General features: G+C 40.0%; 1 protein-coding gene across 1 annotated transcript; it reads left to right on the top strand.

Moving 5' to 3' along the window:
- Positions 1–6,161: 6,161 nt before the first annotated feature.
- On the top strand, positions 6,162–12,751 carry LOC109217400. Its single transcript, XM_019381640.1, has 2 exons — positions 6,162–7,441; positions 10,383–12,751. Exons 1-2 carry the CDS (start codon positions 6,382–6,384, stop codon positions 12,419–12,421), a joined length of 3,099 nt encoding a protein of 1,032 aa, XP_019237185.1. The 5' UTR covers positions 6,162–6,381; the 3' UTR covers positions 12,422–12,751.
- The last annotated feature ends 290 nt before the right edge of the window (positions 12,752–13,041 follow it).

Genomic DNA, 13,041 nt, shown 5'->3' with positions numbered 1-13,041 from the left:
CAGCCATAGCAAAAAAGATCGTCCAATTCGGACATCGTATGAGAGAGTTATGCCCAGTTTTGTGTCGGAAAAAAATATTTCCCATCGCCAGCGCCCAAGGTAGCGCGGGGCGCCATCCATGGCGCCGGGATTATTTTTGGGTACTGGAACCAGCGGCACAGGCAGCGCTCGGCGCCACCTGTGGCGCCCGAATCGTAAAATGCTATAAAACGGGGGTTTTGGCCATTTTTGACCAAAATAGAGTTGGGGGAGCTCAGTTTAGGCGATTTTCAGAGGGGTTTTCACAAATTTGAATGAGGTAAGTGTTATTTATCATAAATCCTTTATAGATCATGATTCCATACTCATTTACATCATGAATCCATGAATTTATGGAAGAAAAATCAGATTTTTACCAGATCTTCCAAAAACGAAAATTTAAGATTTGAAAGCCAATCCGATGTCGGAATTCGATAATTTTTGTATGGTTGAACTCGTATCGGAATGGGTTATCATATTTTGTCAGTTTCATATGATTCCGAGGAGTGGGCCCCACGGGCAATTTTTGAGTTAAATCCGAAAAATTAGTAAATTCATATGGAATTAATTTCTACTATTTGTATTGAGTATATTAAATTATTTGTGACTAGATTTGAAGCCTTCGAACACGAATTTTCAAGGCGAAGGTTTATTGGAATCTTGAATTTGGTTGCAAAGCGAGGTAAGTGTTTGATCTAACTTTGGCTTGAAGGAATAGGATTAGAGTGTTATTAATTGCTAATTGCTAAATGATCGAGTACGGTGTATAGGCATGGTGACGAGTATCTATACACCGGTGTCTAGCATGACCGTGGGTCCTTGTATGCACTTATCCTGATATTGTTATGACTCCTCCATGTTAATTGATGAATTTTATGCAATGTGAAGAGTATGAGAACTAATTATGAATTGCAAATCCTTTGGAGCGCTGGCTCGAACGACAAAAAGACTATTGAGTAAGAAATGAAAGCAATAGAAAGGGGTATGATTAATCCCTTGCCGGGATGGTTTGAGTGTATTGACTATTTCCCTTGCCGGGATGTGAAAGTATTGTTGTTGCTCCCTTGCCGGGAGTTAGCTGTTAATTGTGTAATTCCCTTGCCGGGACAGTTCTTATTATTTGTTTATCCCCTCGCCCCATTTGGTTGCGATTACTGTTTGGGTGAGGAACCGTGCCATGTTTTGATTATATTTGCACGAAGGGTCATTCCGTGCCATGTTTTGATTATATTTGCACGAAGGGTCATTCCGTGCCATGTTTTGGTTATATTTGCACGAAGGATCATTCCGTGCCATGATATGAGAGTTACGTGAGGGAAAGCACGAAGGGTGATGCCGTGCACTTTATTTGATTGCTTTGGTGAGAATGAGAGTAAAAGCACGAAGGTTGATGCCGTGCAACTGTTGATTGTCCTGCTCTCATTAATTATTGTTATTGCCTTGTTTCTTATTTAAATTGTTGACTTTATCTTCGGATTGTACCTCCCCATAGTATGTTTCCCTCCCTCTTAACTGTTAAACTTCTGTATTCTTTCCTTGTACTGCATATATATATACATTGAACTGCACAGGTTGATTTGGTAGTCCTCTAGCCTCGTCACTACTTCACCGGGGTTAGGCCAGGCACTTACCAGCACATGGGGTCGGTTGTGCTGATGCTACACTTCTGTGCTCTTTTGCACAGATCACGGTACCGGAGCAGCTTTTGGACCACAGCAGTAGGATATCGATCGGGAGCTGACTTCAGTCCAGGGACTTACTAGGTTGCCTAGCTGGCGTTCGCAGGCCGGAGTCCCTTTCTATGTTTCAGTTTGTTTCCATTGTACCGAGACAGACATTTATGTATTTCTATTCTGACTTGTTTGTAGCACTCTTTAGTAGTTCGTGAGATAGCGACTCCAGTCTTGGGTAGTGAAATATTAGACTTCCGCATTTTGGGTTTTCAGTTATCTATGTTTTGAAAGACTTCCGCATTTATTTAAAGACTCGTTATTTTATTATTGTTATGTTGTTATCCGAAAATATTTAAATGCTTGGCTTGCCTAGCTCTAACAGTAGGCGCCATCACGACTCCCGATGGTGGGAAATCCGGGCCGTGACATATATGCTCACACATAACGTAGTATTTAACCACACTATGCTTCGCGTGTTAAAGATTCTTTCGGATATAAAATAACTTTTTCGCAGGTGGGCAGCTTTTCAGATCGACAAGTCAACACACATAACATAGTATTTACCCGCGCTATATATATTCACATATTTATCAAACATCTTCCTCCTCTGATAGTGTAGTATTCTAATAATATTAGAGTGAAATTCGAAAGTCAACGTAAAAATTTTCCATTTTTTAATCCAATACTATTTTTGATTACATGAACGGGAGGGAGAAATTCATTAATTTACCTAACTGAAAAATGTTAAATATTAATAAGATTTAACAACAATGGAAATATAATTTTATTTGATACATCTTGCAATATAAACAAGTACATACACTTATTACAACCACATTACGAAAACAAAACACTACATGTATCCTTGATAGTTGGGCACATTAGATGAAATTTTACCAGGAGCTGGATTACCACCGCCACCCAAACCACTTGAAGGACATTTACGACAGTCGTGTCCTGTTTGCGAGCATATGCCACATTTACGCGCATAATCGGTATCACCAACATCCATTTGTTTTCATATACGTGTTCTTTTTCGCACTTGTAGCTTACGCAAATAGTCCTTGTTACACACCATTTTAAATGGTTCCGACGGCCAATAATGCTCAGCACCCACTAGCTGCAACTGCCCACTATATGTGTTTCAGTATGCAGCAATACTGTATTGCTTATCAACATAGTTGGTTGGCCCTAAACCTGTATGTTGAAAGCACTTCATGGCATGTGAGCACGACGTGTGGTAGATGGACCATTTCCCATAAGAACACAACCTGCTAGATTCATTTACGGTGTGTATATTATTCCCCCAATTTTGATGTATAGCGGTGCGAACTTCAAAAATATTTCGCTCGTTGCAATACTGTAAATATGAATGCCAATGTGCTCGCCTCCTGTATTTCTCAAATCTTTTCATTGGTATTGGCATAAATTCAACACCCCTCTCCATAAATTCCGATGCACCTCTATGCCTTTCAACAAACCTCTCCGCCATCTGTTTGAATGGCATCCGCACAATGGCAGTGACAGGCAATCCCCGTGCAGACTTTAATAACCCGTTGAAAGACTCAGACACATTTGTAGTCAGGGTTCCCCATCGTCTGCCACCATCCGCATGCAATGTCCACTTGTGAAGCTCATGTCGCATCAACCAATGATAGGCTCTTTCGTCTTCCTGCCGGATCAATTCCATGCGCTTCCTGAATTTGCACTCCTGGTGAGCAGTTGCAGTCATCCACATTAAATCATGCAATTCCTTGTTGGGATATTTCTTCTAGAAATTGGCCTTCAGGTGCCTAACACAGTAACAGTGGTATGCATACGGTTCTTGCCATTCAGGCAAATGCTCTACTTAATATACCCATATGCCGATCATATATTAGACAAATACCTAAACGTTGTTTGACAACATGCTCCTTCAAGTGGTTCAAAAATAGCGTCCATATCTCTTGGCTTTCATTTGCACAGATGGCAAAAGTTAGGGGAAAGATTTGTCCATTGGCATCTACTGCAACGGCGATCAACACCTTAATATCATACTTTCCACAGACATGAGTACTGTCTATGGAAATACCAGACGGCATTGCACAAAACCATCAATTGCTGGTTTAAATGCCCAGAACACGTATCTGAATATATATTCCGGTATTCCTGCACTCCGCTCAAGCTTCCATTCAACAACAGTACCGGGGTTAAAGTGTTGCAATGAGGCCATGTACCTGGGTAAAGATGAAAAAGACTTATCCCAGTCACCATAAACAATTTCAAATGCACGTTTGCGCCCGAGATATGCCTTTCTTTTGGTAATAATACACCCATATTCCTGGTGGACGGATGTAATACACTCTTTGATCCCTTATGGACGCTTCAATATGTGGAATCCGTTGAAGAGAAATCAAGTCAACATCCAAGTTGAAGTTATTCCCATTGAATGCGTTCATTTCACAATTGTGGGTGCCAATATATTTACCCACTTTCCACGACCTTGTTTTCTTCTTGCTCGCACGTAGCATCCAATGACAACCCGTAAACCATCTACGACAAACAACTTTGTATACATCTGGAGATGACTCACATACCATCATCTCACGACACTCTTTTACGCTGTACATTTTCACCGCCCTGCTTAGGCGCGCTTTATCAGGAAAAGGCATGCCCTTTGCCAGCACCGTTGGTATAGACTCATCCCACATTGCTGTTCGAATTTCGTCAAAATCCCTTGTGAGGGCATCCATATCCGGCATACTTGGCAAATGATCAAGGTAGGGAATATGCCTTGAATGAAACGACACGTGGGACTCGTACACTCTTGGTCTAACGGGAGGTGGAGCATGCTCCCTCATCAAATCAGGTTCAGCATTCTCTTCCTCCTCATCGTCACCCTCGTCAGGGAAGGGTGTGTCATCTCCAGACATCGGCATTGTTGTCATAATAACTACTATCTTCCTGACTCTGCGCATATGCCAAATTCCGAGTAAATACGTCATCTACGGGCAACTGAGTGAGGACAGGACCATCATGTTGCTCGTTTTCACTGCACAAACAACAAAATAATAAGCTACTCAAATTGATCAATACTTTACATATAACTATATCACTTCACTTACAAGTCGTAATGTGTTGACATTCCATGATGGACATTATCCTGTTGGTGATGACTCCCGGATGGACCACCATGATCCAACACACCAAAACTACGCATATTCCAACTGGGCATGGGTTCATAACTTGTAAAATTCATATCTGGACTATACCACCTGTGGAATATATGAGTGTTAATACAAATTCAATACAACAAAAACAAACATCGTAACATAAAGGAAAATTGAAGTTACAGTCGTCTTGTGGATTATGTAAAGTAGGAGAGAAATTATTTCCTCGCTCCTCATTCGCCCATGGAGATAAGTTTAGATCCGGCCAAACTCTTTTAGCCGGAACCTGTTCGGCTAAAATTGTTCCAGAATAACCACCCGACGATTTAGGGTTATCCCCGCTTTGCGCAACCTCATTATTGCGAACGTCTTCAACCTTCATGTACATTTCCAATATTTTTATCAAAATAAATTCTCGGTATTCATCTGGAGTCCCCAAAAAATCTCTCAGAGTTTCATCATCCTCGATGTTAAACTCATCGTAACAAGCAAACCCTTGCGAAGTCACAGAATAGGGATATCTTCCGGTTATTTTAAGATTCACCGAACGTTTGCTCACACTCATTTTATTACATAACAACGATACCAGTCTATCGTACTCCATTGTAAGTGGCAACTTAAAATGACTCTGTGGAGATAAACTATAGCTCACTGAGTTATTCGCCACCACAACCTCAGCTCCCCCCTCCCCCCAATATAATAAAACCCTTACTTTTCACTCTTCAGACATTATGAAGAAATGCTAGATAATTTAACAAGAAGAAAAATTTATCAGGAGTTGAGAATATTTCTGAATGAATTTTTGCAAAACCCTTAACGCCTTTAAATAAGGCAATGCCCAATCGGGAGGGGGGGGGGGGATTTTTTAAAGTAAAATGCCTTTTAAAAGGGCGTTTTACACATTTGAATTATTGTTATGTCAGTTAAGCGCATAAGAGTTATTGGTGGGCCCACAAAATAGGTAAAGCGTGGTTTGAAAAGGCATTTTATATAAAACGGGGTTTTGAAACGCGCTTTAACTTAACGTCCCAAACGGACGTTAAAGTAAAGCGCGATTTGAAATCGCATTTTATATAGTTTGGTCACTAAGTTTTATACACCTCTTTTTGCCCAAAATCTTATTTTTAGCTTTCGACAATTTCCCAAAGATTTTAGGGTTGTCTTTGACTAATCCTTTTCCTCTTGACAATTTAACCAAATAACAAGGCACCCTTATATCCTTGGTACGTGGCGGAATAAAAATAATCAATTGATACGTGGGATCTTCCACTCATTTCCTCATTTATAACCGCAAAACTGGGCCTTAAACCGCTTAAAGCCCACGGGCCGAAAATACTAAGCTCCATTCTCTCTCTCACAGCCATACTTAAGTTCTCTCGTTCTCTCTCTCATAGCCTCACAAGGTTGTAGTTTGTACCGTAATCTCCCAAAATTGTCACTGTTTCCGTGTGATTTGCTGCATTTTCTGGAAATTTCATTGCTATTCTTCTCCTCAAGGTTCATTTCACGTCGTATGGATATCGGAAGTTTAGCTCCATGAAATGATTTCTGTGATGAGCAACGGATTTGAAGCAAATCGAAGGAACGATTCAGTAGAAGAGACGAAACTTAGGGTTTCCACAACAACCTCCAGTATCACCCCCGCTGATGGTTCTAGGGTTTCTATGGACGTAAAGAATTCTAGGGCTTCGAATTCGGATTCTAGGGTTTCGAATGCGGAAAACGAGGGAAATGAAACAATTAAGGTTAGGGTCATGATAGAGGAAGAAGGCGCGAACTCCGTGAAAGCGAATCGGGTTAAGTTGGAGCAGAAAGGTAAGACGACATCATTAGTTTCTAGTAGAACTGATGTCAAGAAGGGAAAAATGGAGCCTGTTGTTTCTGGATACCATTTGATGCTATCTAAGTTCGATGAGTTTGCAGGGAATGGGAAGAGTTGGTCAGTTGGTTACGGTTTTGAAATGGGTGATATGGTGTGGGGGAAGGTGAAATCACACCCTTGGTGGCCAGGTCACATTTTTAGTGAGGCGTTTGCTACTCCTTCCGTACGAAGGAGTAAAAGGGAAGGTCACATTTTAGTGGCTTTTTATGGTGATAGCAGTTATGGCTGGTTTGACCCGGATGAGCTAGTACATTTTGAACCAACTTTTGCTGAAAAATCTATGCAAACTAATGTGAAGAACTTTGTTAAGGCGGTGGAGGAAGGGGTTGATGAGGTAGGCCGGAGGAGTGCTTTAGGTTTGGTTTGTCATTGTAGGAAGAGATACAAGTTTCGTTCTGCGGAGGTTGATGGGTTTTTTAGTGTAGATTTTAGTGATCTTGAGAAGAATTGTACTTACTCTGCCAGTCAGATTAAGAAGGCTAGGGAAAGGTTTCAACCGAAAGAGACATTTGACTTTGTGAGGAAGTTGGCGTTAAAGCCTAGGAGTAAAGTGCACGAGACCGATCTTAACTTTGTTAAGAAGAAGGCGACTGTGTTGGCTTATAGGAAGGCAGTGTTTGAGGAATTTGATCCTACGTATGCTGAAGCTTTTGGTGTTATTCCTTCTAAACAAGCACAAGAAGCAGTGGCTCAGCCATTTAGACAGCCTTCTTCAAGAGGTACTAATTTCTCTCTTTCGATGTTATATTTAATGCTCTTCTATCGAAATCCTCCAAAACCCAACACGGTTTTTTTTTGCACGACTAGTTTGTATCTAATTTTTGAAGCATTCTCAAGCTCATTACTTGGATGGTACTCTTAGAACTTTAGTGCTATGAAGGGATTGCAGTGTTTTAGCACCTCGAACTCTCATTTGGAGGGAAGTGCTGGACTGCTGGTACCAGGCTACTAGCAGTCACAATAAATGGGTTTCCAGCTTTTGGTGTTAAGCGCCTTGTTTAGTTGAGGCATTCTTTACTTTCCTTATGGATGTGTTGTATTAATCACTTTTCACTAGTATATATTTCACTTGGATTAGATTTATTTTCCAATCGAACACAAATCCTTTTGAATAAAATATATTTTGTTGTTTTCTATACCAGTTATTAGTTGTTAAAGGATTACTTTTTTTTGTTGATGAAGTAAGGGAATTTCATTAAAAGTTGTTAAAGGATTACTTGGGATTATCTACCACACTTGGGTGCCCTATTCCAGCAATCTAATTTAAATAACCTTCGGCAGAAGGCGGCAGTAGCACACACTAAAGGATAAAAAGAGACAAGGTTGTTTGAGATGGTTTGGTCATGTCTTACGTCGATCTCCTAATGTATCAGATTATCGGTGTGAAATCATAGTGAGGGGAGGTGTTAAAAACAGATGAGGTAAAGCTAAGATTACATGAAATAAGTTGTCTCGAAAGACCTACAAATTCTTGGAGTCTTTGTAGACATAGCGAAAAATAGCGTATGACGGAAGGAAAAAATCTTTATTGGCGATATCAATTAGTTGAGATTGAGTGTTAGTCATGCTGGGATGTTTATTTTAGGTCCAGTGTTTGCTAGGAGTATTTTACTCTTCTTGTTGCTGTTGTAACCCAAACTTATTTTTACAGAACTTTTCTGCAATGGTTTCTTCAGTGGAAGTGAATATATTCACAATTAAAAAAAAGTAGAAGTGAATAAATTCATGCATCCTTAACCCATTAATCTTGAAATTGATGTCGTTAAATCTTGTTGATTTTTTTTGACATGAATCAGAAGAAGTTTGATGACACTTCTAGATGAAGTTTAGAGTTTTGTCCTTCTGTATTTTAGTAGGCATTTGTTTTTTTCTTCTCTCCTCTCTCTGTTATCGCCCCCCCTTGTGCGTCTCTCTGCCTCTTTGATAATCTGGTGTAATGTCTGTGGTGAACCATAAATAGATAACACCGCATTGTATGCGTCCTGCAGCGAAGGAAAAATGAGGGATAAGCTTGCGTCTTATTTGAGTTACTCATTGGCTTATATATTCTTCTTTCTTTTTCATTTTTGTCTTTCCTCCACCGATGGGAGGGATTACTCGTCCTGCGTTTATTTCCCACTTTTAAGCATCTCCGTACCTATAAATAAAAAGAAGCAACAGTGGCGTGTGCAAAAAGAATGAGAATTTTATCTAAAAAAAGTAGCAAATGATGGTCAATTAATTGAAGCAATAATGCAGTACTGAATATGGTTCAGTATGGTTGTGATGTTCAAATAACAAGGCGATGCTTACGACGAGACCATATGGTTGGGTTTTTTATGTGCTAACTAGGAGAAAACCATAAAGGAGTAAAAATAAAAGAAAATTGAGAAAAGCAAAAGGGAATTGCAAGATTGGATTTAGTGGTTAAATATGTGTATTTTCCTGCTGTTGTATCTAATTGCACTCTTTGCAGCTAAAGGGCTATTTCTGTGTTCAAATTTTCACCCTGTGAAACACATGCCGAAATTTAGAACTAGCTTTATGCATTCGTGATCGAACCAAAGACTTTGCAGTAGTCATTAGTCAACAGTTTAATTTTAGATAAAACCATGTAGGAAACAACTAAATTGGACTGAGGATATGAATCAGTGTCTCAACAGAGATGCATTCTTCATTTCTTGGGAAGGAATTGTGATATGAAAGTCTTGGTTATAAATTGCTCTCTACAAATGGATTGGTTCCTGTTGGACCAAAAAGGGAAGTAAGATAAAAAAATTTTGAGATAGGGAGTGTAATTTGCAAAAAGTAATATGGGATTAGATTGTTTGACAACAGTAATATCGTGTGAGATGTCGTACAAAGAATGAAAGGATTTTTGGTAAGTTGAATTTTACAGAACAAAATCTTTCTTAAAAAAACTTAAACAAAATAAAAAGGGTTTCCTTTCTTCTTCAAAACATCCTGTAAAATGGCTGTGGAGTGGTGGTCAAGTTGTCAATAGTGTATTTGCCGGTGAATAATTGAAATTGAATATGAATAGGAGCTTATAGCATTGTGTTGTTATTCCAGAAGAAATGTGGCGTGCAAAAGTATGGGATGGTAAGTTCAACTGTTGTCCCTTTTATGTAGTAAAAATAAATGCTGCAGTCCAACATTTAACCTAAAGTTGTATGCGGACATAGCATTTTAGGGTGGATATAATTAGCAACTGACAAAATAAAGTGTAGCGCTTTCCTTGTGTTGAGTTGGGCAAAGAAAATATGACAGTTTATGTGCAAACTGCTTTTTATCCTTGTTTTAATGTGGTGAAACCCCAGATATCAACGGAAATTCTTATCTCTTTTTAGCTGTTAAAGTCATTTCCTTCACAATGTTTTTACTTTTCTTTGCACATACAGACAAATAATTGCATTTATATTGCAGATTTCAATGTTTTTAGAATTTGTTTGCTTCCATCTTCATATTGGTTATGTTATTGGGATTCTGAGTCTTTAACTTTTCTGGATTTCTTTTTTTCTAATATTAGCTTCACGTTCTTGTTTTTTTTCTATCTCTCTTTTGAATTGTTTGTACCTTTACCTTTTGTTAAATAAGCGCTTTATACATTTTTAGCAAAAATTTCTCAACTTCTTGTCAAATTTTGCTCACTTGTGTCTTTTGTGCTTCGACAAATTACAGCTCCTTTGAGTGGCAGATTGGTGCAGGCAGAAACTCTGGGTAAGGGAAAGAGTTCTGCAAAATCTAATAAAATGAAGGACCAAGTTGAGAAAGACAGGTATCTATTTAAACGCAGAGATGAGCCTGGTAACCTGAAAGTCCAAGTTGGTGCAGCACCAGCAGTTAATTCTGACCAGCCCGTTCATCTAGATGGTTCCTCCTTATCAGGAAAAGATGTTTCTCCTAGTGCTGCTGAGCACCTGCCTAGTGCATCTGGCTCCACCTTGATTGAGCAGCCATTAAATCCGGCAGCTAATGTGGAAGAACTGCATGGACAGAGACAAGCTGAAGATGATGGTACTGATGTTGTGCAGCCTTCTGTGCCTACTGAAGCAAAGCTGCATGCTGGGGGTTCTCGAGTAAAGAAGATCAATAGTGGACCAGATAGGGTCAAGATTCGTAAACGTTCTGGCGAGGAAGTGAGTGGTGGCAGTAGTCCCTCAACCGAGAGGAAGAAAAAGAAGAAAAAGAAGGCGGAGGGGGGCTTGAATGCAAACTCTAATCATGTGGAGGGACAAGTAGCTGTTTCTTCAGATAGTATGGTGATGGAGAAAGTAGCAAGAGAGTCTGTCCAAGTTCCTTCAGCTTCTAGGGAAGAACTTCAAATGGATATTCAGCAAAAGGGTGATGCCACAGGTAGCTCTGTGCCTGATGGTTTGGTAACAGAAGATGAGGTTCGGGTTAGAAGCAACAATATTGAGCTTCCTCAAGTACTTAGTGATTTACATGCTCTTGCTCTTGATCCATTTTATGGTGTAGAGAGCAGCAATATAAAAACAATACGAGAACTGTTCTTGAAATTCCGGTCTCTTGTCTATCAAAAAAGCTTGGCCTTGTCTGCCGCAGTTGAGAGTGAGTCAAGTACCCCCATCAGCAAATCACATGTTGTCGCCCATATCTCAGACACTGCCTCCACCAATAATGTGAAACAAACATCAAATCTGAAGCCAGAGAAGAATCCTGCCAGGCCTGATGATCCTACCAAAGGAGGGCGAAAGAGGGGTCCTTCAGATAGGCAAGAGGAAATTGCTGCCAAGAAGAAGAAAAAGATCAATGATGTGAGAGCATTGGCAGCACAAAAGAAGGCTTCCTTGAAGGCTTCAGAAGTTCAACAAGGCGAAAGCAAGGAAATACCTGCCAAAAAACTGTCTTCAACACAAGCGAAAGTCTCTAAGCCAGATATTGGTAAGAAGAAGGAGCCTGACCCAACCATGCTTATTATGAAGTTTCCACCTAATGGAGCTCTTCCCTCCATTCCTGAGCTGAAGGCTAAGTTTGCCCGTTTTGGAATTATGGATCATTCAGCTACTCGGGTCTTCTGGAAGTCATCCACCTGCCGTTTGGTCTACCAATACAGGGATCATGCAGTGGGGGCCTATAGATTTGCCAGTGCTAGCAATAATTTGTTTGGGAATCCCAATGTGAGATGCTACATTAGAGAAGTGGCAGCCGAAGCACAAGACGCAGAAACTATCAAGGTGCCAAAGGAAGATGTTGCCGCCGAGACTTCTGCAGCAAAAGATGGGGCAGCTGATTCGAGGTCCTCAACAATGCCTGGGCAGCTGAAATCATGTCTAAAGAAACCCCCAGGTGAGGAAGGGCCAATGAGCAATGGTGGTAATGGTAGTAATAGGGTATCACCCCGTGTAAAATTTATGTTGGAAGAAGCTATTATTAGAGGTGAGCAGACAAATGATAGTAGGACCGTCAACGATGCTAGTAGTATTGCTGATCGAAGTGCATCTTCTAGTTCTAATATCAACAATTATACAACTCAGTCGTCCATGATCCCTCTTCCTACTGCTCCATATGCCAATGCACCAAATGATGTTCACTTTACTCATCAAGTAGCCCATAGAAACGTGCCCAATTATAACAATCAAGTGTCCGTTCCTGAAGTTGATATTTCACAACAAATGCTAGGCCTTCTCACCAGGTGTAGTGACATTGTGACTGATCTGACGGGTTTATTGGGCTATGTCCCTTACCATTCCCTTTAATTGGCTCATGACTTTTGGAAGGCTTTTGGCCAGCACCAATCATCAATGCAATGCACAACATTAGCGTTGGGAATGTCGGAAGAGCACTTCTGAAGCAAAGGACGCAGATTAATTTTTGCATATGATAAGGGAGCAGCCAGGGTGGAAATTGGAATTACTAAAAATTGCCCCGATTGTGTACTTTCAGATAGCCTGTATCGAAGAATGATGATAGTGATTTTGTTTTTTATTTGTCTACCCCCTGCCCATCCCCTCCCTTCCCACCACCTGGCCCCTTCTTGAGACTCTCAGAATTGACATGTTATACAATTGAAACTATGTAAAACTGTTCAGAAGTTGGAATTTAGGAATTAAAGAATCAAAGTGGAATCTCGGGAAATAGGGGAGAATTAACAAATGGTCAACAGAGGTATAAAAGAATGTGAACACTCCGTTTTTTAGATGAAAAAGAGCTAAGAAGCGTAGATAAAATTAGGATTTAAGTTATATATGCTAATAGTATAATTTTTTTTTACATCATCGAGTCAATTTATTGATTATAGCAGGTTATCATTTTATTTTTTTAGGTTATTTCAGAAGGCTTGCTACGAGGATTTATTTAGTTGCAAGTAAATTTAGCA

This window comes from Nicotiana attenuata, unplaced genomic scaffold (genome assembly GCF_001879085.1).
Source record: "Nicotiana attenuata strain UT unplaced genomic scaffold, NIATTr2, whole genome shotgun sequence".
Taxonomy (NCBI): Eukaryota; Viridiplantae; Streptophyta; class Magnoliopsida; order Solanales; family Solanaceae; genus Nicotiana; species Nicotiana attenuata.
The sequence above is the reverse complement of the archived record's forward strand: the minus strand, read 5'-3'. Positions and strand labels throughout refer to the sequence as shown.

What these genes read in the sequence shown, in the direction of transcription:
- LOC109217400 (XM_019381640.1), top strand. Translation starts at nt 6,382, where the DNA reads ATGATTTCTGTGATGAGCAACGGATTTGAAGCAAATCGAAGGAACGAT. An exon ending in TAGACAGCCTTCTTCAAGAG is followed by an intron (nt 7,442 to 10,382) that starts GTACTAATTTCT and finishes GACAAATTACAG; the next exon opens with CTCCTTTGAGTGGCAGATTG.